Here is a 25,659-nt window from a genome sequence, read left to right as displayed (position 1 = left end):
ACACACATACGGTGGAAGGAGTAGACATCATTCATTCACCCATTGACTATCAGTGTGACTCCTGATTCCCCTCTTACCTAACTCCTCTCCCAGCACGTGTCTGACCAACAGAATGCCTCCCTCGTCCTTCTCTATACAACCTGACCAACAGCCCACTGACATGAGGTACACAGGAGTCCCTAATCCAATGCTTGAAAGCCTCCTAGGGTTTTGACGATGGTTGTGATGTTTAACTGTTTTAATTCTAACTCTCTCACAGTTCTCTTCCCTGCCCACAGACGTACTTAACAGTCAGTAACTATTTGATTGATTTCCAGGTCAACTGGGGATGGCATGGTTCCATTTAGATTTCTTTGTGATGTTCTAACAATCACCTAGTATGCGCAGTGCGACTCAAAGGAGAAAAACTGTTTTGAGCAATAAATGAAAGGTCTCAAAATGTTGTTATCAATGTCTATGTGTCTTCCTGTCTGTCTTTGACAACAAGCTCCTGTGCTACCTGGGGCGTACCATCAGAGTGCTCAGCAGCAGCAGCATGGGTATGGCTACATGCACCAGACCAGCATGTCCTCTGTGAGGTCTGTGCAGTCCCCTCCATCTGTCACCATGGTGAGTTCCAATGCAAGCAGTCTATTATTGTCATTTTTTGGAATTCCTACGGGATCTTATTTGTATGCCATGGTCAATTCAATTAGGAAATTATCCAAAATATGTCAGTCAAATATTTGTTGACGAAAATAAACCAAAAAATATTCACACAGTCAACTACTTGTGTGCCGTGATATTTATGTTGTACTATTAATGTTGTAGACACAAACCCACATGATTAACATTGTTCCCACTCCTCCCGTTCAGAGAGTGTACCGGGCGCTGTACGACTACTCAGCGCAGGACCACGACGAGGTGTCCTTCCGCGACGGTGACGTCATCGTCAACGCTCAGCCCATCGACGAGGGCTGGATGTACGGCACCGTGCAGAGGACCGGCAAATCAGGCATGCTCCCCGCCAACTACGTGGAGTGCTTCAACTAAGGGATTCATCTCAATAGTCTTCAAGTGGTTTTCTTTCCTCTCCCCTTGTCTCCTCTCCTCCATCTGCAATGATTGAATAGGTGGAAGGGATAAGGTGGATTGGATGCCTACTGGGAAATTGACTTTCACCAGTCCAGTTCTTTTCATGTCAGTACAGATGAAGGAGAGGAGATGAGGAAAGGAGGCTACTCTAGATTATTGAGATGCACCCAAGGGCTAGCCTTACCATGGTGTAGGCAGAGTCCATTCCGCAAGTGTCTGTTTTAAGCTTGGTCCTGGAGAGCTGCATCAGTAAGATACATGAATTGAATGAGTTGTTCAATGTACCTTGTCTAGACTACAGGCACCAACTATCATAGCCACACTATCCGCTGAAAATTATGTTTAAAGTAATCATGTAATACGTTTTGCTTTTGGTTTCATTTAAGGCATTGGTGTCTTGCCCCACGTGATCAGAGTTCATGAAAATTGTTTATATAATTCAATCAGAGAATGGCAGCCCTCAAATAGACAACATTAGCAGACAAAAATACATATTCACTGGAATGCAGTCGAAAACATGTTTCACACAATAGAAAGCACATTTGAATTTATTAGGCAGTGCAGTTTCTTTTCGTTTCACACAGGTAACAGTGTTGTGTTGACTTCATGATTCCAAAAGTGCAGTTTTGCAGCACAACAACAATAATGTTTTCGACTTGTCCTGGAAAAGTGCTTTGCGGGTTTGCTTGAAAAGAGCCCAACATAGAGTCCTCCAGGACCAGAATGGGGCCTTCTTATACTCCTTTGTATTTCATTTCTATTATTATGTTTCACTTTTAGACATCCACACTAACTGAGTTGTATGTACAAAGGAGGGAAGGGGAGAGGGAGTTGAGGAGAAATCTATGTTTCAATACAATCCTGACAGTGATTGCCAGAAAGTTAGCTGTTTAGCTTTTGTTATCTCATTAACACTTCGCTTCGTACTGTTTCTGTCTGATGACATAAGGTCTTGGTTTAAACCAGCTCCACAAGTAAATATAGTTGATACAATCTATAGTCAACAAGTCACACGATCTCACCTCGTTCTGTGAGTTTAGTGGATTATTTACATGGCATGTACCAGTTAAGCCTCACACAGACTTTGATTAACTTATGTCCACATAACTTAGAGCTAACTGGCAACATGGTTGTCATATTTCGCTATGTACACAGTTTCAAGTAACTCCCAATAACGGTGTATGAAGTTGGATTGCAATCTTGACATTTCTGAACTATTGTGAACAGTATTGTGATGTATAAGCTTGTATAAAGTATACAATGATCCTATTTTACTCTTCAGGATTGCAGACACTAATGACAGTGCATTGGTGCATGTTATAAATGGTTTATACCGTAATATCTTGAGGGGTGCAAAGGTTATTGAATACTAGGCCTACTGTGGCTATTCAATGACATAGTTTCTGGATACATGGTAGCTGGGGATCTCTTTAACATGTTATTGTAGAGTACATGTTATCATGGAATTTGGTAGCTAATAAACAGAAATGGCTAAGTTATAAAATGGTAATATTTATTGGCCTTGAGAAAATAATGGGACAGCAAGAAACATCATAGATTTTTTTTGTCCAGTGGTTCATTGCTTCGAGTAGTTCCATTTTGAAATGTCTCTGTAAAAGAACATGTTTTACTCAGTTTTATACACCATCACTGAGTTTTAGTGAGATGCCACTTTTTCCTGAGTTAACCATTTGTTTTATTTTTTTGTCATTAACTGCAGTGTCACGTGTTAAAAATAAAAACGCTTTGTCGACAATGATTTTGTATTTGGCTAATTCAAACTTTTTTTTATTTTTAAATTTGTTACAAAGGATTATACATGGTCAGTGCATAAATGTACAATATTACTGTATTGACAAGACCAACATTTGTCTAAGGTTATTGAGCTTGTATGTTGGTAATAGCATGACTTATTAAAAAGCGTATTATATTCGCTAGTACGGCTACACACCCTTTGCACTTCATATTTTGCTGCCTTAAAATGAAATCTATAAAGGGAAAACATTTGATTTTCTTTCCTACCGATCTACACAACCTTCTACACGTTTAAAGTCAAAGAACAATTATAACATTTTCCAAATGAATGTCTTGAATGTCTTGATTGTGTATGTCTTCACAGCCCAGAGTTGGAAGCACCTTTGGCAGCCATTAGTTGTGAATCATTTTGAATAAGATTCTACGAACTTTGCACAACTCTTAGTGCAACATACACTGAAAAAACATTAGCAACATGACATAGACTGACCAGGTGAAAGCTATGATTCCTTATTGATGTCACTTGTTAAATCCACTTCAACCATTGTAGAGTAAGTGGAGGAGAAAGAAGGATTTTTAAGTTAAGTTTTTAAGATTTTTACGTTTTTAAGCCTTGAGACATGAATTGTGTATGTGTGCTATTCAGAGCATGATTGGGCAAGACGAGGTATGAGGTATGGTAGTAGGTGATAGACACATCGGTTTGAGTGTGTCAAGAACTGCGACGCTGATGGAATTTTCACGCTCAACAGCTTGGCGTGTGTACCAAGAAAAGTACACCACCCAAAGGACATCCAACTTGACACAATTGTGGGAAGAATTGGAGTCAACGTGGGCCAGCATCCCTGTGAAATGCTTTCGACACCTTGTAGAGTCCTTGCCCCGATAAACTGAGGCTGTTCTGAGGGAAAAGGGGTGAAACGCAATATTAGGAGGTGTTCCTAATGTTTTGTACACTCACTGTATATCCATTGTTTTTGTCAAAACTGCTCAAGCTCACTAAATTTGGTTGGAAATCAAAGATGAAAGGGATCTTCCAACTTTGTTTCTGATTTTCAAGCAAATTTAAGTCAGGACTGAAAAGTCATTCACTGCGCACAGACGTCAATTAAAAATCAAATCCAAATCAAATCAAACTTTGTCACATGCACCGAATACAACAGATGTAGACCTTACTGTGAAATGCTTACTTACAAGCCCTTAACCAACAGTGCAGTTCAAAAAGAGTTAAGAAAATATTTACCTGAATAATAAAAAGTAAAAAACAATAAAAACGAGGCTCTATATACTGAATCAGTGTGCAGGGATACAGGTTAGTTGAGGTCATTTGTCCATGTAGGTAGGGGTGAAGTGACTATGCATATATAACAAACAGTGAGTAGCAGCAGTGTATAAAACAAATGTAGGGTTTTCTGGGCTTTCCTCTGACACCGCCTATTATATAGGTCCTGGATGGCATGAAGCTTGGCCCCAGTGATGTACTGGGCCACACGCACTACCTTCTGTAGCGCCTTGTGGTCAGATGCCGAGCAGTTGCCATACCGGGCGGTGATGCAACCGGTCAGGATGCTCTCGATGGTACAGCTGTAGAACTTTTTGAGGATCTGGGGACCTATGCCAAATCTTTTCATTCTCCTGAGGGGGAAAAGGTTTTATCCTGCCCTCTTAACGACTGTCTTGGTGTATTTGGACCATGATATTTCGGTTGGTGATGTGAACACCAAGGAATTTGAAACTCTCGACCCACTCCACTCCATCCCTGTCGATGTTAATGGGGGCTTGTTTGTGTCATGCAGGTGAATGAGGACCCAAAAGCGACTTGGCGAAAACAGAGTTTTTTAATCCAGTAAGAAACTTTACAAAACAAAAAGCATAATACTACTCGTAAAGACGAGAACAGACTGGAGACTTGATCGAGAACTGCAGGTTGCCTCGGGAAGGCACTTGAACCTAGCAGACTCAGACACCTGCTCACCACGCAGCATCTGAGGGAAACACGACACGACAGGGCAAAACATAGACACAGCACGGTGAATTATTGATAAGGATCCGACAGGGCAGGTATGGAAAACAAGGAGAGAAATAGGGACTCTAATCAGGGAAAAGGATCGGGAACAGGTGTGGGAAGACTAAATGATGATTAGGGGAATAGGAACAGCTGGGAGCAGGAACGGAACGATAGAGAGAAGAGAGAGCGAGAGAGTGAGAGAGGGAGGGGGAGAGAGAGGGATAGAAAGAGGGAAAGAACCTAATAAGACCAGCAGAGGGAAACGAATAAAAGGGGAAGCACAGGGACAAGACATGATAATTAATGACAAAACATGACAGTACCCCCCACTCACCGAGCGCCTCCTGGCGCACTCGAGACTAAATGAGGAATCCTGGCGGCAACGGAGGAAATCATCAATGAGTGAACGGTCCAGCACGTCCCGAGACGGAACCCAACTCCTCTCCTCAGGACCGTAACCCTCCCAATCCACTAAGTATTGGTGACCCCGTCCCCGAGAACGCATGTCCATGATCTTATGTACCTTGTAAATAGGTGCGCTCTCGACAAGGACGGGAGGGGGAGGGAAGACGAACGGGGGTGCGAAGAAAGGGCTTGACACAGGAGACATGGAAGACAGGATGGACGCGACGAAGATGTCGCGGAAGAAGCAGTCGCACAGCGACAGGATTGACGACCTGGGAGACACGGAACGGACCAATGAACCGCGGAGTCAACTTACGAGAAGCTGTCGTAAGAGGAAGGTTGCGAGTGGAAAGCCACACTCTCTGGCCGCAACAATACCTTGGACTCTTAATCCTGCGTTTATTGGCGGCTCTCACAGTCTGTGCCCTGTAGCGGCAAAGTGCAGACCTCACCCTCCTCCAGGTGTGCTCACAACGTTGGACAAACGCTTGAGCGGAGGGAACGCTGGACTCGGCAAGCTGGGATGAGAACAGAGGAGGCTGGTAACCCAGACTACTCTGAAACGGAGATAACCCGGTAGAAGACGAAGGAAGCGAGTTGTGAGCGTATTCTGCCCAGGGGAGCTGTTCTGCCCAAGACGCAGGGTTTCTGAAAGAAAGGCTGCGTAGTATGCGACCATCAGGAAGTCCAGGATCCAGTTGACAATGAACAGCATTCTCACATAGGTGTTCCTTTTGTCCAGGTGGGAAAGGACAGTGTGGAGTGCGATTGAGATTGCGTCATCTGTGGATCTGGGGTGGTATGCGGGGTGATATGTGAATTGGAGTGGGTCTAGGGTATCCGGGAGGATGCTGTTGATGTGAGCCATGACCAGCCTTTCAAATCAAATTGTATTTGTCACATACACATGGTTAGCAGATGTTAATGCGAGTGTAGCGAAATGCTTGTGCTTCTAGTTCCGACAATGCAGTAATAACCAACAAGTAATCTAACTAACAATTCCAAAACTACTGTCTTATACACAGTGTAAGGGGATAAAGAATATGTACATAAGGATATATGAATGAGTGATGGTACAGAGCAGCATAGGCAAGATTCAGTAGATGGCATCGAGTACAGTATATACATATGAGATGAGTATGTAAACAAAGTGGCATAGTTAAAGTGGCTTGTGATACATGTATTACATAAGGATGCAGTCGATGATATAGAGTACAGTATATACGTATGCATATGAATAATGTAGGGTAAGTAACATTATATAAGGTAGCATTGTTTAAAGTGGCTAGTGATATATTTACATCATTTCCCATCAATTCCCATTATTAAAGTGGCTGGAGTTGAGTCAGTGTCAGTGTCAGTGTGTTGGCAGCAGCCACTCAATGTTAGTGGTGGCTGTTTAACAGTCTGATGGCCTTGAGATAGAAGCTGTTTTTCAGTCTCTCGGTCCGAGCTTTGATGCACCTGTACTGACCTCGCCTTCTGGATGATAGCGGGGTGAACAGGCAATGGCTCCGGTGGTTGATGTCCTTGATGATCTTTATGGCCTTCCTGTAACATCGGGTGGTGTAGGTGTCCTGGAGGGCAGGTAGTTTGCCCCCGGTGATGCGTTGTGCAGACCTAGCACTTCCGATGTGAGTGCTACGGGGTGGTAATCATTTAGGCAGGTTACCTTCGCTTCCTTGGGCACAGGGACTATGGTGGTCTGCTTGAAACATGTAGGTATTACAGACTCAGGCTTGTAATTATTCCACAAAATAGCTTTATGTGGGGAAGAATTGTGCAGGAAACATATTTTCTAGGCCATTAAAGCTTGTTGGTGAAACCTAGCCAATTTAGTGGGTAATCTTTCAGGATATAATTACATTTCAGTAAAAATTGAAGACCTCCCAATGTATTAAACACATTGTTTGGAATGAAATACCAAATAAATTGATTCAGTATTGACTAAACATCTTTTCAACCAATTGATCTTGAAAGTGTTATTCATGTCAACAAAATCCAACACTTCCAGACCTCCTTCAGTTCTTTTACTAGAGAGGACTGACTTATTTAGTTTGTGTGACTTATTTTTCCAGATGAAGCCAAGGTAGAGGGATTTACAAATAAAGATAATGAGGGGTACACAAAGCGAGACAGTCCCTCTGCCTTGGACAGAAGCACTCTCCCAAATAGAGAAAGATCCCTTTGTAGCCAATGATGAAATATATTCTTGGTTTTCTTTATTTTCGGAGAGAAATTCCTATGTCTGACGAAGTGTTTTTTTGACAGATGTATTTCTAAATATTCAACACAGTCTTTTACAGGAATATTTTCTATTTCTTTGTCATCAGAGACATAATATTTCACATTTAGAATCATTCAGTTTTAATCCTGATGCAATAGAAAATGCAGTTATAGCATTAAGGGCAACCTGGTCTTTGTCTCTTATTAAAAGAGTAGTATCATCAGCCAGTTGGGAAATTTGTATTTCTTTGTTAAAAATGGTTAAGCCATGCAGATTTGCATTATTTAGAATATCTAGAGATAGAAGTTCCACAACCAAAATTAATAAAATGCCGAAATTGGGCATTACTGTCATACACTTCTGTTGATACTGAATCTTTTGGATGTATTAAGATTTCATAACACAGAACTATTTACATCTTTGTAAACATGCAAATGACTTTGATAAAATGTTCACCGAAACCAAAAAGTTTAAGAGACAGAAAGATAAATTAATGTTCAATTGTGTCAAAGGCTTTACAGAAGTCCGAAAATAAGACAACCACATCAATTGCATCTGAATAATGTAGAACACATATGTCAGAGTCAAGGCCCGCGAGAAGGTTTTTTACGGCCCCTGGGATGATCTTGATTTATTATTAGAACCGGCCCGCAGACCGCAGCAAGCCGGCAGCCCGCAGATCTTTTACACGCACCAATACTACATTTCCCACAACGCAACGGTGACGCACCGAGCAGTAGGCTGCTTCATTTCAATATTTATTGGCACAGCAGTTGTCAGCATCACAGTAAAATTAACTTTCAGATACCCATCAAAAATGGCAAAACGGAAGGTGGACACTGAGAACCGGGGGGTTTCAAACAAGGTGGGAGTCGGAGTATTTGTTCACGGAGGTAGCTGGAAAACCTGTGTGTCTTCTGTGCGGAGAAAGTGTGGCGGTACTGAAAGAGTATAATCTGAGACGACATTATGAAACGAAACACGCGGACAAAAACAAGAATATGGACATGGAACAAAGGCTACAAAAGGCAGAGGAATTAAAACGAGGCCTCAAATCTCGACAGGCTCTGTTCAAAAAAGCCAAATCACAAGGCCAGGCTGCTGTCAAGGCCAGTTTTATTTTGGCAGAAGAGATCGCTAAATCAGCCCGGCCATTTACGGAGGGGGATTTCATCAAAAACTGCATGATTAAAGTTTGTGACGAAGTTTGCCCAGAAAAAAGGCAACTCTTTTTAAATGTGAGTCTGAGCAGAAACACCATTGCCGAGAGAGTAGACCAGTTGTCCATCAATCTAAAAGAGCAGCTTGTGAAAAAGGGAAAAGATTTCATTGCATATTCCTTGGCTGTGGATGAGAGCACCGACATTTCTGACATTGCCCAGTTGTCAATTTTCATCCGCGGAGTGGACTCCAGCCTAAGCGTGACAGAGGAGTTTTTGGCTTTACGTCCTATGCATGGCACAACTACGGGGCATGATTTGTATGAAGAGGTGTCAAGATGTGTAAATGAGATGGAGCTGCCTTGGGAAAAACTCGTGGGTTTGACAACCGACGGAGCACCTGCGATGTGTGGACACAGGAGCGGACTGGTGGCTAAGATACGGAAAAGATGCAAGAGGAAAACGCGACAGGTGAGCTGACAGCTTATCATTGTATCATACACCAGGAAGCGTTGTGCGGTAAAGCCTTGAAAATGGAGCATGTAATGAGCATCATCACGCGCACAGTTAACTTTATCAGAGCCAAAGGTTTGAATCACCGCCAGTTCAAGGCATTTCTGACGGAGTTAGAAACGGAGCATGGTGATTTGCCTTATCACACAGAGGTGCGATGGCTAAGCCAGGGAAAGGTGCTTCAAAGATGTTTCGAGCTTCGTGAGGAGATTTGTCTGTTCTTGGACAGCAAAGGGAAAGACACAACACAACTCCGAGACTAAATGTTTCTGTGTGAAATGGCTTTTCTGTGTGACATTACGAGTCATCTGAATGCAATGAACTTGCAGCTGCAGGGTCGGGATCGTGTCATCTCTGATATGTACAGTACAGTGAAGGCATTTAAAACCAAACTGACTCTGTGGGAGACGCAGATGCGTCTTTTGCTAAAATAGAAAATATAGGCTACTGATGGTGCCTTGAATACCGGTTTCTTTCATTTAATGTTCATGTTATGGGGATTTTTATATAAAGGAAATTTGTCTTTTGTGTCTGTTGAAAATTAAAGATTACTGACAGAGCCATAAGAAAATATTGCTTTATTTATCTGATCATATTGGAATATATTTGTTAGGTTTTCAGTAGGTTCAATTAGGTTCACTAGACTATATGCGTCATTTAAAAAATTTCAATGAACATTCGAACAGTCCGGCCCTCGGCTTGTAGCTAAATTTTTTATTTGGCCCTCCGTCCATTTGACTTTGACACCCCTGATGTAGAAGGTCCAAGACTAAACGAATGTTCGAGCTTATGTGGCAGCCCTTCATAAATCCTGTTTGAGTCTCATTTATAATATCTATTCCTATCTTTAATCTATTCATTTCTTTAATATTTTGGCATAAACCAGAGCAATCAATTTGTAATCAATATTTAATCAAGTAATTGGTCTACAATTGTCAATGACAGAAGGGACTTCATTAGGTTTCTGAATCAGTGAAATAAGGACCTGTTTCATAGTGGAGACCATTTCACCCTTTTCAATGTAATCTTGAAACATATTAAAAATAGGGTATTCTAGTATCCCCCGAAACTGTCTATAGAATTCAACTGACAGGCCATCAGGGCCAGGTGATTTCCCATTTGTCATTGAATTCAGAGCCTCTCGAATTTCTTCAATAGACACAGGTGAATCGAAAACTGATTGGAAATCATCCTCAATTACAGGGACATAATGTGTCTTTCACAACCATCTTCCAAATGTAGCTTTCACAACCATCTTCCAAATGTAGCTTTCACAACCATCTTCCTGAAATTGTGAGTTGTAAAGGTTTTCATAAAAGGAATTGACAAATGTTGATATTGTAATGGGATCTTTGCATAACACATCATTCATTTTGAGTACAGTTATAGATTTTCTTTTGTAGTTTCTCTTTCAAGTGAAAAAAATAATGAGTGTTTCTTTCCTCCTCTTCAATCAATTTTGCTCTTTATCTTTGCCAGGTCTGTGTAAAGCTGTTCTAATTCTAGTAAAGATTTAAATACACTCCTCTTCTTGAGATAGATTATATTTTCTTTAGAAAACGGTCAAGCTTTCTCATCAACTATTTTTCTCTAAGGTTCTTTAGGTGCATCAGCTCTTTGGCACGTTTAATGACTACTCAAATCCCATCTACTTCCATGACCCAAGTCTTTTCTTGCAAAAATATCTTTCTCATGTTTCCAATGAGAATAGGATCTTTAAGAACTGTGTTGTTTAATATCCAATATCATCGAGTACCTTTTGATTTTTTTTAGCAGCTTGTAAATTCATGGAAATAAAATGATGACCAGCCGGGATTCTTATCTCCTCCTTTCTAATGTCTCCGACGGAACATGTATATTTTGAATCTGGCACGCTACCCGGATGTGGACAAGCGCATTTCAATTTAGCAGTCGGAAGGAGCTGTAAGATTTAGTGAAGCAATATTTCACCGGGAAGGAGGCGTACGGATTTAGCTTCAAAATGGTACAATTTCTACCTAAAGTGCTTTTGCTGGTATTACTAGCTTTCCCGGCAACGATTATCATGAAAGGTGAGTACCGAACTGAACTTAGGTTAACGAGATGAAGAGAAACCACATTGGCCATTAGACACAGTTAGCTACAGTAGCTAGTTAAGTTAGCTTTGGAAGGCCACTCCATGCTCTTGTGTAAATTGTATTTTCTGCTAGTAGGACATTGTAGCTACTTCCTTTGTCAATTAGTAGTTGTATTGAAGTTGATACTGGCTACACGTTTTTTTTAGTAACTATTCATTGCAAATATTATTTAATAGTGAGTATTGCTTATACTTAACGGTGTGCTACCTAACTAGACTGACGTGTCCTTCCTTACCAGCCTACTTGCTTTCTAGAACTGTAATTAAGACTCGATTGACCTTTTTAGATTGAGTTTTTGGCTGATTTGTCTTCCAGGGCCATTTTGCCTATAAACAGATCATGTAAGTTCCTTGGACAATAAGGAGTAACGGTAGGCTCCTTTACGTCCATTATTGGGCTCGGAGAAGCAGCCTCAGAACTTGGCTACAGAAGCCCTCTATTGTTGGCAAAGCCTGGCAGTCATATCAGTGTTTTGCTTTTGTGTCTTAGAAGCTTGCGATATGAAACAGGAGAAAAAAAATGTAATTACGTTTGTTAGGCCTAGGGCCTGTAACTGTAATGAATAAAATATTTGTTCAAACTCAGTTTTAATCCCTTGATACAATATTAACTATGTAACTAAGCGCCCTGGTGTGGAAATAATAATATATTTTATTTTGACAAGTTTGTTTTCCCCAAAAAATGATTTGGTGAGATTTTAATCAATGTACTTCCTTACAATCAATCCAGGGCCATTGGTGGCAGCCCAGGATGCTACTGAGGATGAGGAGGCAGCTGACGAAGATGCTGTGGATGATGTTGATGTGAACACAGAGGATGAGGATGATGAGGCCGAAGTTGAAGATGATGAAAACACAGAATTGGTAAGAGATTACAACTTTTAGCCGCCTCCCTAGTTTTTTAACATGGGCCCTATCAGTCCTTGCTTATTTCATCTAAAAAATAGTGTCTAATTTTTATATTTAGATGGAAGAAAAAGAAGAGGAGGAAGCCGTAGGAGGAGAAGTGAATTCCTCCCCCAATGCTGACACCACCATCCTCTTTGTCAAGGGAGACGGTAGGGGTACGGGCACAGATTGGGGCTCGTCTCAACATACAGTGCCTTGCGAACGTATTCGGCCCCCTTGAACTTTGCAAACTTTTGCCACATTTCAGGCTTCAAACATAAAGATATAAAACTATTTTTTTTGTGAAGAATCAACAAAAAGTGGGACACAATCATGAAGTGGAACGACATTTATTGGATATTTCAAACTTTTTTAACAAATCAAAAACTGAAAAATTGGGCGTGCAAAATTATTCAGCCCATTTACTTTCAGTGCAGCAAACTCTCTCCAGAAGTTCAGTGAGGATCTCTGAATGATCCAATGTTGACCTAAATGACTAATGATGATAAATACAATCCACCTGTGTGTAATCAAGTCTCCGTATAAATGCACCTGCACTGTGATAGTCTCAGAGGTCCGTTAAAAGCGCAGAGAGCATCATGAAGAACAAGGAACACACCAGGCAGGTCCAAGATACTGTTGTGAAGAAGTTTAAAGCCAGATTTGGATACAAAAAGATTTCCCAAGCTTTAAACATCCCAAGGAGCACTGTGCAAGCGATAATATTGAAATGGAAGGAGTATCAGACCACTGCAAATCTACCAAGACCTGGCCGTCCCTCTAAACTTTCAGCTCATACAAGGAAAAGACTGATCAGAGATGCAGCCAAGAGGCCCATGATCACTCTGGATGAACTGCAGAGATCTACAGCTGAGGTGGGAGACTCTGTCCATAGGACAACAATCAGTCGTATATTGCACAAATCTGGCCTTTATGGAAGAGTGGCAAGAAAGCCATTTCTTAAAGATATCCATAAAAAGTGTTGTTTAAAGTTTGCCACAAGCCACCTGGGAGACACACCAAACATGTGGAAGAAGCTGCTCTGGTCAGATGAAACCAAAATTGAACTTTTTGGCAACAATGCAAAACGTTATGTTTGGCGTAAAAGCAACACAGCTCATCACCCTGAATACACCATCCATCCCCACAGTCAAACATGGTGGTGGCAGCATCATGGTTTGGGCCTGCTTTTCTTCAGCAGGGACAGGGAAGATGGTTAAAATTGATGGGAAGATGGATGGAGCCAAATACAGGACCATTCTGGAAGAACCTGATGGAGTCTGCAAAAGACCTGAGACTGGGACGGAGATTTGTCTTCCAACAAGACAATGATCCAAAACATAAAGCAAAATCTACAATGGAATGGTTCAAAAATAAACATATCCAGGTGTTAGAATGGCCAAGTCAAAGTCCAGACCTGAATCCAATCGAGAATCTGTGGAAAGAACTGAAAACTGCTGTTCACAAATGCTCTCCATCCAACCTCACTGAGCTCGAGCTGTTTTGCAAGGAGGAATGGGAAAAAATTTCAGTCTCTCGATGTGCAAAACTGATAGAGACATACCCCAAGCGACATACAGCTGTAATCGCAGCAAAAGGTGGCGTTACAAAGTATTAACTTAAGGGTCTGAATAATTTTGCACGCCCAATTTTTCAGTTTTTGATTTGTTAAAAAAGTTTGTAATGTCCAATAAATGTCGTTCCACTTCATGATTGTGTCCCACTTGTTGTTGATTCTTCACAAAAAAATACAGTTTTATATCTTTATGTTTGAAGCCTGAAATGTGGCAAAAGGTCGCAAAGTTCAAGGGGGCCGAATACTTTCGCAAGGCACTATCTATCTGCATGTTGAATTTGCACTTCATTTTTGTCATTATGATTGTTTTGAACTGTGTTTTTTCACTTTAATGCTAAGACTGACTTGTATTTGGAGATGGATTTACTTAGCAACAATGTTTAGTCTATAATATGTTGTTTCAACCTCCATATTTTGAGTGCATTTATTGCAAAGAACAAGTATGTGCTAAATTATTTGAATGAAAGGGAAGTTTGTGTATGCTTCAAATTCCCCATCACGCCACCACTCAGTCTTTTGTTGCTCTTCCTCCTGGCGTTTGCCTCCAGACTTCCCAGCCAACGACATTGTGAAGTTCCTGATGGGCTTCACCAACAAGGGAAGTGACAACTTTGTGGTGGAGTCCCTGGACGCATCCTTTCGCTACCCACAGGACTTCCAGTTCTACATCCAGAACTTCACAGCCCTGCAGCTGGGCATAGTGGTGCCAGCTGGGCGCCAGGCCACCTTCGAGTACTCCTTCATCCCAGCCGAGCCCATGGGCGGGCGCCCCTTCGGCCTGGTCATCAACCTCAACTACAAAGACAGCAACGTGAGTGGGCCTCGGCTTAGTCAGCCATTTTTTGTATTTTTCACAAATGATTGCATGTCAAGAATGGACATGGGTTTGGTTTCTCAGTTTCCTTATCTATATTTCATTGGGCAATTGTTTTTATATTAGGAAATTAGTTTAACTCATGGTGTGTGATTGAAGTCTGCCCACTATTTGCATGCGAGTTTAAACTTTCAGATTAACCTGAAGAAGATAAAGGGGGGGGGGGTCCTGGTTCACCAACTGGAGGTGATATCTGGTCCTCTCGCTCTCTCTCATACCTCTCTCTCATACTACTCTCTCTCTTTCAGGGTAACACATTCCAGGATGCTGTGTTCAACCAGACAGTGACCATCACCGAGAGAGAGGATGGACTGGATGGAGAGACGTGAGGCCATATGAACTAGCCCTGTTGTTGGAAGACATTCAGAAGTGCTAAATGAAACCATTCTATTGGGAATGGCTGCCATACCAGGGGTGTGTGTTTGTGCAGCGTGTCTTAACTCTTCTCTCTCTTCTGCATCCTCAGGATCTTCATGTATGTGTTCCTGTCTGGTCTGGGCCTGCTAGTGGTGGTAGGCCTTCATCAGCTGCTGGAGTCCAGAAAGGTAAAGCTACAATGCCTATTGGATTCAGGAGACGGAAAGACGATGAATTAAGCATATCATTCCTTTGTTTGTGTTATTTCCTCGATAATGATACGAAGACTGAAAGAGAGATGTACTTCTGCTGAGGCAATGCTCCATGACAAGATTTGCATAGAATATTCAGCACTAAGTGTCACCTAATGCAGATATGACAGTAGATAGCAGTCCAGAGAGAAATTAATTAGATGCCTGTTCATATTCAACGTTGGGATTCTCTCAGTTCAGGTGGTTGTTTTTTAATGAGTTGATGTTCTTTCAGGGTGAGAAAAGGATTTGAGATAATACACCCGTTTTCTGATGAACATTGAGGTAGACGGGGAAAGAGGGAGACACTAAGTGCCAATTTAGGACTTTTGGCAAATTCGGTTTCAGCTATTTAGTGCTCCACTACTACTACTGGGTCAAAAATTAAGAAAAAAAGTATTGGGGGTGGTGGATAGTTTTGAGGATTATGTTTCAATGTTGAATGAGGAGTTAGTCTCTAACCCATGCTAGAGCATTTCAGAAGACTGAGGGGAAAATGCTGAAAAGGGGTTGATCGTTTTAGAGTTTGGTTTCTGTAGAAGTCTAGTGGAAGTCAGTTTAGTAACTTCCTTTTGTGTGTGTTGTCGTCCCCCCGTGCAGAGGAGGAGACCAGCTGCTAAGGTGGAGATGGGCACGTCCAGCCACAACGACGTGGACATGAGCTGGATTCCCCAGGAGACCCTTAATCAGATCAGTAAGTCATCGCTACACCACTCAACATTATGCTACCTAGTGGCCACGGGGGAGCTAGCTGTTTATGCTAGCCATTAGTCACAGGACGTTTATGCTAGCCATTAGCTCCAGGGGTGCCAGCACCTTCAACAGCTCTGCCTAGGTTACTAATAGTGTAAAGTTAAATATATGGGTCTAACTTAGATTGGCCTGCTTGAGTACAAGTTAAAAATCTATTTAAGTGACAGTGTCTCATGAAATGTGTGTTTAAGAGGACAGAAGTAACACGCATCCTAGCTGCTATGCCCCCTCCTTGCTATGTTTCTCTCTATGGCTTTATAACGTTTGCAGTGTTTCATAGATGCCTGTTTTCATCTCAGGGTGTATTTAGCTAAAGGATCTTGAGTGTTCTGTGTTTAGCTGGTGTTTTCAAAACTAGCTGTTCTCTCTCTGCATGGGATCATTCACACTTTTCTCTCTCTCCCTCTTTTTCCTTGCGTCTTCAGTGCAGAGTCGGCGAGGTGAGGCTTCCATTTCTCTCAGGAGCGAGCAGTTGTAGAGTAGTGGTTGTGCAAAATTCTTACGTTTCCTCTGAATCATCAGTGAATGTAATTATTAGTGCTTCTGAATATGCAATCTCAATCATTGGTTCATGTTAGCCTTGGGTGTAATAGCTATGGTCACTGACTTCAAATCCCTAGCTCCTACCCTGAGATACTCCTCATAGGTCTGAAAGGATCAGTTGGATATAAGCAATAGGGTAATGGCAACGAGGTCTGTGGAGCTTCAACCATATTGCTTAAACTCATCCAATCCTTAAAGATCTACAGGGTGCGGCTAGTTGTTGATGTTAGACTTGGCTTATGAAAAAAGTATTTGTTGATCTGCTTATCTCATCCAAAGAGTGACGTTTAAAACCATTTCCAAACATTTCCTAAAACTCTCCTCTCATTTCCCTAGACAAGGCCTCCCCCAAACGGTCTCCCCGCAAGAGGACACAAAAGCGCACGGCTGGTTCGGATGAGTGACCAGGCCCCTGCCCAGTTCTGTCACTCGCGCTTGGCACCTGACACAGCCATACCTCCCCTTGCTAGCCGTGGAAAGGCAACAGTCTTCTCTCACCATGGAACCAAGTACCGTCCTCTTCACAAGAGACTGGTTTCTACCACTAAACTAGACAAAACATCACAAAAAACGGTCCCATTTGTTAATTATTCTGTCAAAAGAAGCGTTATCACAGAGGTGATGTTATGCAGTTTGAGTGTGCTTTTGCGAAGATGCATGTCTTGAAGCATAGGGAGGATGGGGATGGTGGACGGAAGTGGTTGGTTTTAGAGCTGGGTAAATGATATTGGGAGATGATACAGTTCCGGGTTTTTGTTCTAGGTTTCTGTTTTGTTGCGACTGCCTTGTCATAATTTTTCACCTGTGAATATATTTTGAGGCAGAATAGTGATTGTTAATTTTGGTGTCCTGGAAAACCATAACGCCCCTTTTTACTTCTTTTATGTTTTGCACCGTTTAGTATCTGCACATTTGGGTTTCTGTCACATTGTTGTCCTCTGCATGGTGGCACAGAGGAGGCCTGGTTTCAAGTCTTGTTATTGGTAGTGCACTGCAACGTTCAACCATCTTTGATGATTCTGTGAACATAATGAGGATATGGTGAACTGTCAAAGTTTTCCCTCAATGTGCCTTTTTTATTTTTTATTTTTACATTTGCATTCTTCATATCCCAAAATCGATTTACGTCAAGTACAAGTATGAATTCAGGATTAGATTTTTTTTACTTTTGTAAGACTGCAATCTGAATAAAGGTCCAGCACTGGTGTACAGTATCTACTGGGGAATACAGATGAGTGAACTGCAAAGATAATTTATTCCTGGCTAATGGGTTTTTATACTGCATTTCTTGACTTGTCTGGGATTATTACTTGTGCATTTTAGAGGCACAGTACATTTACTACTGTATCATAGCCTGTTCATAGTAACTTGTGAGAGGGACTCTGGACTAACTGTTAGGCACTGACACAGTTAGGCAATTAAATGGTCTCTGGACTGTCAAATTGATTTAAACACAACATTTTTGCAATTAAATCGCACCCCCTCCCCCCTCTTTCACTGAGCTTTTTAATGACCATTTGAGAATGGATGGATCCCAAGTAGATTTCTTTCTCTGTGATATTGTTGCAAACTTGAATGATTATTTGTTTTTTCTCTGCCGAGTATGTAAGTGAAGTGTTCATTTTGGACACTGGTACATCTTGATGTAGAAAAATTAAATTGGAGATGAGAATATGCTATGTCGGTTTTTATTTACTACAGTGTGAACTAATACATATGTTATGTCTTGCTCCCGGACAATTAACTTCTTTGCTCGCTTTGAGGACAATACAGTGCCACCGACACGGCCCGCTACCAAAGACTAGGCTCTCCTCCATGGCTGACGTGAGTAAAACATTTAAACGTGTTAACCCTCGCAAGGCTGCCGGCCCAGATGGCATCCCTATACTCGTCCTCAAGAGCATGCGCAGACCAGCTGGCTGGTGTGTTTACGGACATATTCAATCTCTCCCTATCCCAGTCTGCTGTCCCCACATGCTTCAAGATGGCCGCCATTGTTCCTGTTCCCAAGAAGACTAATATAACTGACTAAATCGCCCTGTAATACTCACTTCTGTCACCATGAAGTGCTTTGAGACTAGTCAAGGATCAGATCACCTCCACCCTACTTGTCACCCTAGACCCACTCCAATTTGCATACCGTCCCAATAGGTCCAGAGACGATGCAATTGTCATCACACTGCCCTATCCCATCTGGACAAGAGGAATACCTATGTAAGAATGCTGTTCATTGACTACAGCTCAGCATTCAACACCATAGTACCCTCCAAACTCATCATTAAGCTTGAGACCCCGCCTTGTGCAACTGGGTCCTGGACTTCCTGACGGGCCGCCCCCAGGTGGTGAAGTTGGGAAACATCTCCACTCTGATCCTCAACACTGGGGCCCCACAAGGGTGTGTTCTCAGCCCCCTCCTGTTCATCCACGACTGTGTGGCCATGCACACCTCCAAGTCAATCATCAAGTTTGCAGACTGCAACAGTGGTAGGCTTGATTACCAACAATGGCGAGACTGCCTACAGGGAGGAGGTGAGGGCCCTCGGGAGTGTGGTGCCAGGAAAATGTCAGCAAAACAAACGAGATGATTGTGGACTTCAGGAAGCAGAGCACCCCCCTATCCACATCGACGGGACAGCAGTGGAGAAGTTGGAAAGTTAAGTTCCTCGGTGTACATATCATCGACAAACTGAAATGGTCCACGCACACAGACAGTGGTGAAGAAGGCGCTACAGCGCTTTTTCAACCTCGGGAGGTTGAAAAAAAATTGGCTTGTCACCTGAAAACCCTCACTAACTTTGACAGGTACACGAGAACATCCTGTCGGGCTGTATCACCGCCTGGTACGGCAACTGCACCGCCCACAACCGCAGGGCTCTCATTTACATTTAAGTCATTTAGCAGACGCTCTCTCCAGAGGGGCGCGTGGTCTGTTGTGGAATGTGTTAGATATGACCTGTTAGATACTTTTGGATCTAGAAGAAAAAGCATTTCGCTACACTCGCAATAACATCTGCTAACCATTTGTGTGACCGATTTGATCAATTAAATAAGTAATTGATAAGTGTATAATTAGAGTAATAACTGCATAGGGGCCTGGATTCAAACAAACCACAATGCTCTGGCATTGCTCAAACATTAAATAACTTTTTAAAAGTGTGACATCTTTGATTGATTACCGGGCCATTTTATTAGTGAATGTAACGTTAAAGGCTTATTATAATTTGCAGTGAGAAAAGTAATGTAAAATTGCTTATAACATTAATATGCCCAGCTATGTTATTTCTTTCTTCCAAAAATAATAAAACTAAATTATAGATTCACCAAGCAAGATCAGGGACCAGTGGACTTCAGGAAGCAGAGCACCCCCCTATCCACATTGACGGGTTACTTCAGCTACAGTGAAGTAACAGTAAAGGCAGGGGCCGTATCCTCAAAGAGTCAGAGTAGGAGCCCCGCACAAACACCTCATTCAACTTAAGGGCTTGATGGTAGTTGAATTAGATGTGTTGTCTGGGCAAAAATAAAAATGTATACTGTTGGGGGTACAAGCTTATCTGATTCAACTATCATCAAGCTCTTAGGCTGATTGAGGTGTTTGTCCAGGACTACAACAAAATGTGTACCTCTAGAGGTACTGGAGGACATCACCCACTAGACGACACTGAACATTGTAACAAATTCCCTGTCGGTGACTAACACCCCATCTCACAGACCTCTCTCTCTGAGAGAAACTCCAACTTTCTAACCTTTGCTCTATGCAACCCTTTCTCCGCTGGACCCTAGCAGGCCAGGGGCCATAATCTGTCCTTTCACACCTGGGGCCCTGGTGTCTGGTTGGTTGTTGGGGGGCTAGGCATCTGTCCATCATCCTGACTCTGCAGGGTCACACTTCAAACTGTGGCAGAGAGAGTGGGCTCGTTTGAGTGGTAAGGCGAAAGCATCCGACTGTAGACAAAACTCAGGGGCTCCCGAGTGGCGCAGTGGTCTAAGGCACTGCATCTCGGTGCCATAGGCATCACTGTAGTACCTGGTTTGAATCCAGGCTGAATCATATCAGGGCCATGAGTTGGGAGCTCCATAGGGCGACACAATTGGCCCAGCGCCGTTCGGGTTGGGCCGTCATTATAAATAAGAATTTGTTCTTAACTGACTTGCCTAGTTAAGTGAAGGTTAAATACATAAAAAATACATGAATTGTGGGAAAGTTCCTGTTTCAGTCACGTCTCAAGTCATGTTCACGTGGGTCACACAAAACCCCTAATTATTGGTTGACAGTAAAGCCTCCCACCATGCAGGTGATGACTGCAGGATAAAGGTGATGAAGAGCGACTGCAGTCAAAACTTTGTGACCTTTGAGCACATTTTTTCATGCAGTCGATGTGAAGACGCAAGTCGGACAATTTTTATCTCCATAATGCAACACACTTTGAAAGTGATCAAAATGATCCGCTCAAACGCATCCCGAAGCAACACCTCTGCCCTGCCCATCAACAACAGTACTTTATCTTTCTGAAGATGTGGGATGGTGTGTGTGTGTATAAAGTGAGTTGTGTATTTGTGCATATCTTGTCTGTATTTAAGAAATAAAATTTAAATATGTACACATTTTAATATGCATGATATCTAAACCACACAAATATAATTTATATGTTTACAGGATCTGAGTTGGAAAACCTGGAGTATCGCCTTTGTTTAGTTGTTAGTCCAAGAAATCACCAAATGATTCAGGTTAGATGGTTGTTCCACGAAATGAGTCCCTTTTGCATCCCTTTGATATTTTAAGTAGAAATTGTACACCAATATTGGATTTTAAAAGCCTGCTATAAATTAAAGTGCCCTTATATAGAGACCACATGGAATACTCAATAAATCGTATTTTTAATATGAATTTTAAGACTTGCTAAAGTGCCAAAATTCAGCATTTTGAGGCGTCCCTCTGAGCACCGACTTCTCTGAAGATTTTGAACCCACTTTACCCCAAGATTTCTCCCAAGTTTTCACCATCATTGTAAAGCCCTCGTTAGTTTGTTACTTGGAAGGTCATTCCGTAAGTTTATTATTTATTTCACGTGATTAGTGTTGTATTTGAAGGTAAAAAAAAAACATCCGTTTCTCAAACTCAGGACCCCAAGGGGTGCATGTTTTGGTTTTTGTTCTAACACTACACAGCTGATACCAATTATCAAAGCTTGATGATTAGTTCATTATTTAAATCAGCTGTGTAGTGCTAGGGCAAAAAACAAAACGTGTGCCCTTGGGGTCCCAAGGGCCGAGTTTGGGAAACCCTCACAAGGTTAACCCTGTTCTACTCTTCAAATCAAATTGTATTGGTCACATACATATTTAGCGGGTGTAGTGAAATGTTTGTTTTTCTATCTCCAACAGTGCAGTAGTATCTAACAGTGAAGCAGTATCGAACAGTGCAGTAGTATCTAAAAACGATTCACAACAATACACACAAATCTAAAAGTAAAATAATTTAATTAAGAAATATATAAATATTAGATCAAGCAATGTTGGAGTGGCATTGACTCAAATACAAGTAAAATAGAATACAATATATTAATATGTAGATGACTAAAGCAGTATGTAAACATTATTAAAGTGACTAGTGATTCCAAGTCTATGTATATAGGGCAGCAGCCTCTAAGGTGCAGGGTTGCGTAACCGTGTGGAAGCCAGCTAGTGATGGCTATTTAACAGTCTGATGGCCTTAAGATAGAAGCTGTTTTTCAGTCTCTCGGTCCCTGCTTTGATGCACCTGTACTGACCTCGCCTTCTGGATGATAGTGGAGTGAACAGGCCATGGCTCCGGTGGTTGATGTCCTTTTTGCCTTCCTGTGACATTGGGTGCTGTAGGTGTCCTGGAGGGCAGGTAGTTTGCCCCTGGTGATGCGTTGGGCAGACTGTACCACCCTCTGGAGAGCTCTGCCGTTGCGGGCGGTGCAGTTGTGATACAGTCCGATGTTCTCAATTGTGCATCTGTAAAAGTTTGTGAGGGTTTTAGGGGCCAAGCCAAATTTCTTCAGCCGCCTAAGGTTGAAAAGGCACTGTTGCACTTCCACCACACTGTCTGTGTGGGTGGACCATTTGAGATCGTCAGTGATGTGTGTAAGCTGAGAAACTTGGGAAGCTTTCCACCTTCTTCACTGCGGTCCACTATCAGCTCCTTTGTTTTGTTGACATTGATTAAGAGGTTATTTTCCTGGCACCACTCTTCCAGGGCCCTCACCTCCTCCCTGTAGGCTGTCTCTCATTGTTGGTAATCAGCCCTACTACTGTTGTGTCGTCTGCAAACTTCATGATTGAGTTGGAGGTGTGCGTGGTGTTTTGTAGTGAAAAACTGAGGGGGTCAAGCATATCACGTTAACCCTGTTACCCAGAGATGTTTTCACAAAAAAAATTGATTGTTAAGCTTGCATTAATTTGCCCCTCCGTGTTCCACACATGACTGATTTAAGATAAAAGCGTCAACCCTGTTACCTTAATTAATAGGCACTTAATATAATTTATTTAATTTTGCCTATTGAGATGGGAAAACATGTGTCTTATTAAGTTGAACATATGCTGGTCATGAATGAATGTTAAAATTAGGTGAAAGAAAACATTTTTGTTGACCTACCCCCCAAAAAAGTTACACTACCCAAAAAGGGACTCATTTTGTGGAACGACCCTAGACAGAGTAATACATTTTTGGGAACAATTTGGGCTTGGGTGAATATGCTGACTATGGTCACTTTGCGCCGTACAGTCATGGATTCATGATTACAAGACACACACGCTTGATTCACAGTATAGGATAGGGCTAACTCGACTGTAATATGCTGGCTGGCTTGGATATTTTATTTTCACATTGTTCACATGCTTTCCAACACTGTTCAAGCAACTATGGTGGATGTGTAAGCAGGCCAGCCCAACACATAGTACCTCGGCCTGACTCAGTTTGAACCTTGACGCCAAGTAATCAGGTTGTACACATACTTGACACCATGGTTGTGACACAACCAATATTGTTGTGATACATAAATCATTGTGAGGTGTCTCCAAAACAGCTGTGTAATTGTTTAAGGATAAAACTGTGGTATCACAACTGTTGTCAGATGTGTTGTGCAAGCAGAGCGTGTACTGGGCCACAGTGTGAACCACGTACCAGTGATCGGTCAGTTTGGGCTAGACAAAAAAAAACACCACCAGGCCAGTTTGATTCACACCTTTCCTTAATATATCTTTATTGCTTTCATTTTTTCAATACAGAACAGCTTACATTTCTGATTCTGAAGCGCCGTAATACCAGGAGGGAGGGAGCAGTGTAGCTGACATTGAAGGTTCTGATCCAGGTCCTTTTATCTGGTCAGTTCTTTTGTGGCCGTAGCAGCGACGCAAAGTTCCCTTTCACAACGGGTCAGAACGTCAGACAGTGACACAGACAGCCACTTAATTTTTTTACAGAGTCACGACTTGATTTCCTCTTCAAAACGAGAGAGGATAATATGGTCAAGGGTGACAGAAATTTGAAGTGAGGGATAAAAATTAAAAATCAAAAGGAGACAAAAAAAAGGAAAAACACCTTGTTTATGTGTATACCGTTCAAAAAGAATGCTGATGAAAATAGTCTCGTCTACGCTTTCAACCACGAGGATTTGAGCACATCATTTTCTCTGTTCTCCTGATTTGAGTTCACAATCAAGTGCTAAATGTAGTGATTGACAGTTAAGCATTACAAATAAAATCATGACTTGGAAGAACTTCTTGCAACTCAGGAAAATGAAGTATTGAATATGCATTTTATAAAGACCCTGAGAGCGAGAGAAAAAAAGAAAATCCTTAATTGAACAAAAGGTTTACATGCAAAACTAACCTAAAACTCACCCATTATACACAATTAATTTCACAGTTTTATACATATTTATATATCTGAGAAGAAAAAATATCTTTGCCAAACTAAAAAAGAAAAGAAAAAGAAAATAGATCCACATAATCTATAAAACACGTACAATGGTGTACATAAAGCTTTAGAATCAATAGTGATAATCGAAGTTCCAGGCCGATGCTGGGCGACCATTTTGTAGATTTGAATCCATTATTCTCTGCAGCATCAATGTCGTAATCATAAATGGCTTCTCCTCAAGTCACATCTCTTCACCCCTCACTGGGTTTCCAAATAAATACAATAAAAACAGTCCATGTGCATTCTTATGGGACTCATAATCACACACCCACACAGGGACAAATGAGAGAAGCAGAGTCCCTTGACAGTGTTTTTTGAGGACAGGATTGCATTTTGCATTCGAGTCTGCCAATACTTTCCCAGTGCCTGAGAGCAGGGTTGGGATGGGGGAGATACCGGTGTACAGCCACTAAAGGACAGTCTTCTGCATGGAGTAGCAGCTTCGCCACCTGTCAACACCCCCCCACTTAATACTCTGTGTTACGTTGAAGTTCCAAACACAGCTCAGAAATTCACTTCGGTTCATTCTCTCTCTGATTGCTTAGCCGTTTATTGTCGTAGTAGTAGTAGGTTTGTTTGTATGTTGTTAGTGCCAGATGGGTAGTTGTCCGGCGGCGCCTGACTAGTCCAGTGCTCTCTGCTCTGTGGCTGTCCGTCAGCCTCCAGCCGATGCTGCCTGCGTCTTACAGTTCATATGTGCGCCATGAGGTTTCATATGTTTGCTTCTGAGGTTTCTTTATAGAAAATTAGAAGGAAAAAAAGGAAATACATTTCTACAAAATTCAGCCTTGCAAGGTGACATGATTGACATTTGAGTCCAACCTCGGAAATATACTCTTGGGCTAAGGGGGCGGTGGAAGGGGGGTGAGGTGGGTGGTGGAAGGGGGGTTGAGGTGGGTGGTGGAAGGGGGGTGGGTGGTGGAAGGGGGGGGTTGGGTGGGTGGTGGAAGGGGGTGAGGTGGGTGGTGGTAGGGGGGGGGGTGAGGTGGGTGGTGGAAGGGGGGTGAGGTGGGTGGTGGAAGGGGGGTGAGGTGGGTGGTGGTAGGGGGGGGTGAGGTGGGTGGTGGAAGGGGGGGTGAGGTGGGTGGTGGGTGAGGTGGGTGGTGGAAGGGGGGTGGGTGGGTGGTGGAAGGGGTGGGTGGGTGGAAGGGGGGGTGAGGTGGGTGGTGGAAGGGGGGTTGAGGTGGGTGGTGGAAGGGGGGTGAGGTGGG

The 25,659-nt window shown here is 42.3% G+C and overlaps 2 protein-coding genes across 10 annotated transcripts in view; both read left to right on the top strand.

Annotated features, from left to right (window-relative positions):
* Nucleotides 1–2,196, top strand: part of LOC124039585 (LIM zinc-binding domain-containing Nebulette-like) — a 139,122-nt gene extending 136,926 nt beyond the window's left edge. For all 8 annotated transcript variants that reach the window (XM_046355719.1, XM_046355718.1, XM_046355714.1 and 5 more), the window contains 2 exons: nucleotides 488–609; nucleotides 856–2,196. In XM_046355719.1, coding sequence (XP_046211675.1) covers nucleotides 488–609; nucleotides 856–1,032 — 299 coding nt within the window. In that variant the 3' untranslated portion in view covers nucleotides 1,033–2,196. The remainder of the gene's footprint in view (nucleotides 1–487; nucleotides 610–855) is intronic.
* An 8,831-nt stretch (nucleotides 2,197–11,027) lies between these two features.
* On the top strand, nucleotides 11,028–18,174 carry LOC124039584 (translocon-associated protein subunit alpha-like). 2 transcript variants are annotated; one of them, XM_046355710.1, is made up of 9 exons: nucleotides 11,028–11,193; nucleotides 11,989–12,122; nucleotides 12,226–12,316; nucleotides 14,271–14,533; nucleotides 14,845–14,921; nucleotides 15,063–15,141; nucleotides 15,805–15,898; nucleotides 16,383–16,397; nucleotides 16,837–18,174. In XM_046355710.1, the coding sequence occupies exons 1-9, from the start codon at nucleotides 11,124–11,126 to the stop codon at nucleotides 16,902–16,904; spliced, it is 891 nt and encodes a 296-aa protein (XP_046211666.1). In that variant the 5' UTR covers nucleotides 11,028–11,123; the 3' UTR covers nucleotides 16,905–18,174. The 2 variants fall into 2 exon arrangements, with proteins under 2 accessions (XP_046211666.1, XP_046211667.1); XM_046355711.1 differs by lacking the exon at nucleotides 16,383–16,397.
* Nucleotides 18,175–25,659: the final 7,485 nt, after the last annotated feature.

The sequence above is a fragment of the Oncorhynchus gorbuscha genome, linkage group LG07 (genome assembly GCF_021184085.1).
Source record: "Oncorhynchus gorbuscha isolate QuinsamMale2020 ecotype Even-year linkage group LG07, OgorEven_v1.0, whole genome shotgun sequence".
Lineage (NCBI taxonomy): Eukaryota > Metazoa > Chordata > Actinopteri > Salmoniformes > Salmonidae > Oncorhynchus > Oncorhynchus gorbuscha.
The sequence above is the reverse complement of the archived record's forward strand: the minus strand, read 5'-3'. Positions and strand labels throughout refer to the sequence as shown.

Excerpts from the sequence above, each read along its gene's own strand:
- LOC124039584 (XM_046355710.1), top strand. The coding sequence starts at position 11,124 with ATGGTACAATTTCTACCTAAAGTGCTTTTGCTGGTATTACTAGCTTTC. Across the intron at positions 11,194-11,988 it reads GGCAACGATTATCATGAAAG|GGCCATTGGTGGCAGCCCAG; the intron begins GTGAGTACCGAA and ends CAATCAATCCAG. Across the intron at positions 14,922-15,062 it reads GATGGACTGGATGGAGAGAC|GATCTTCATGTATGTGTTCC; the intron begins GTGAGGCCATAT and ends CTGCATCCTCAG.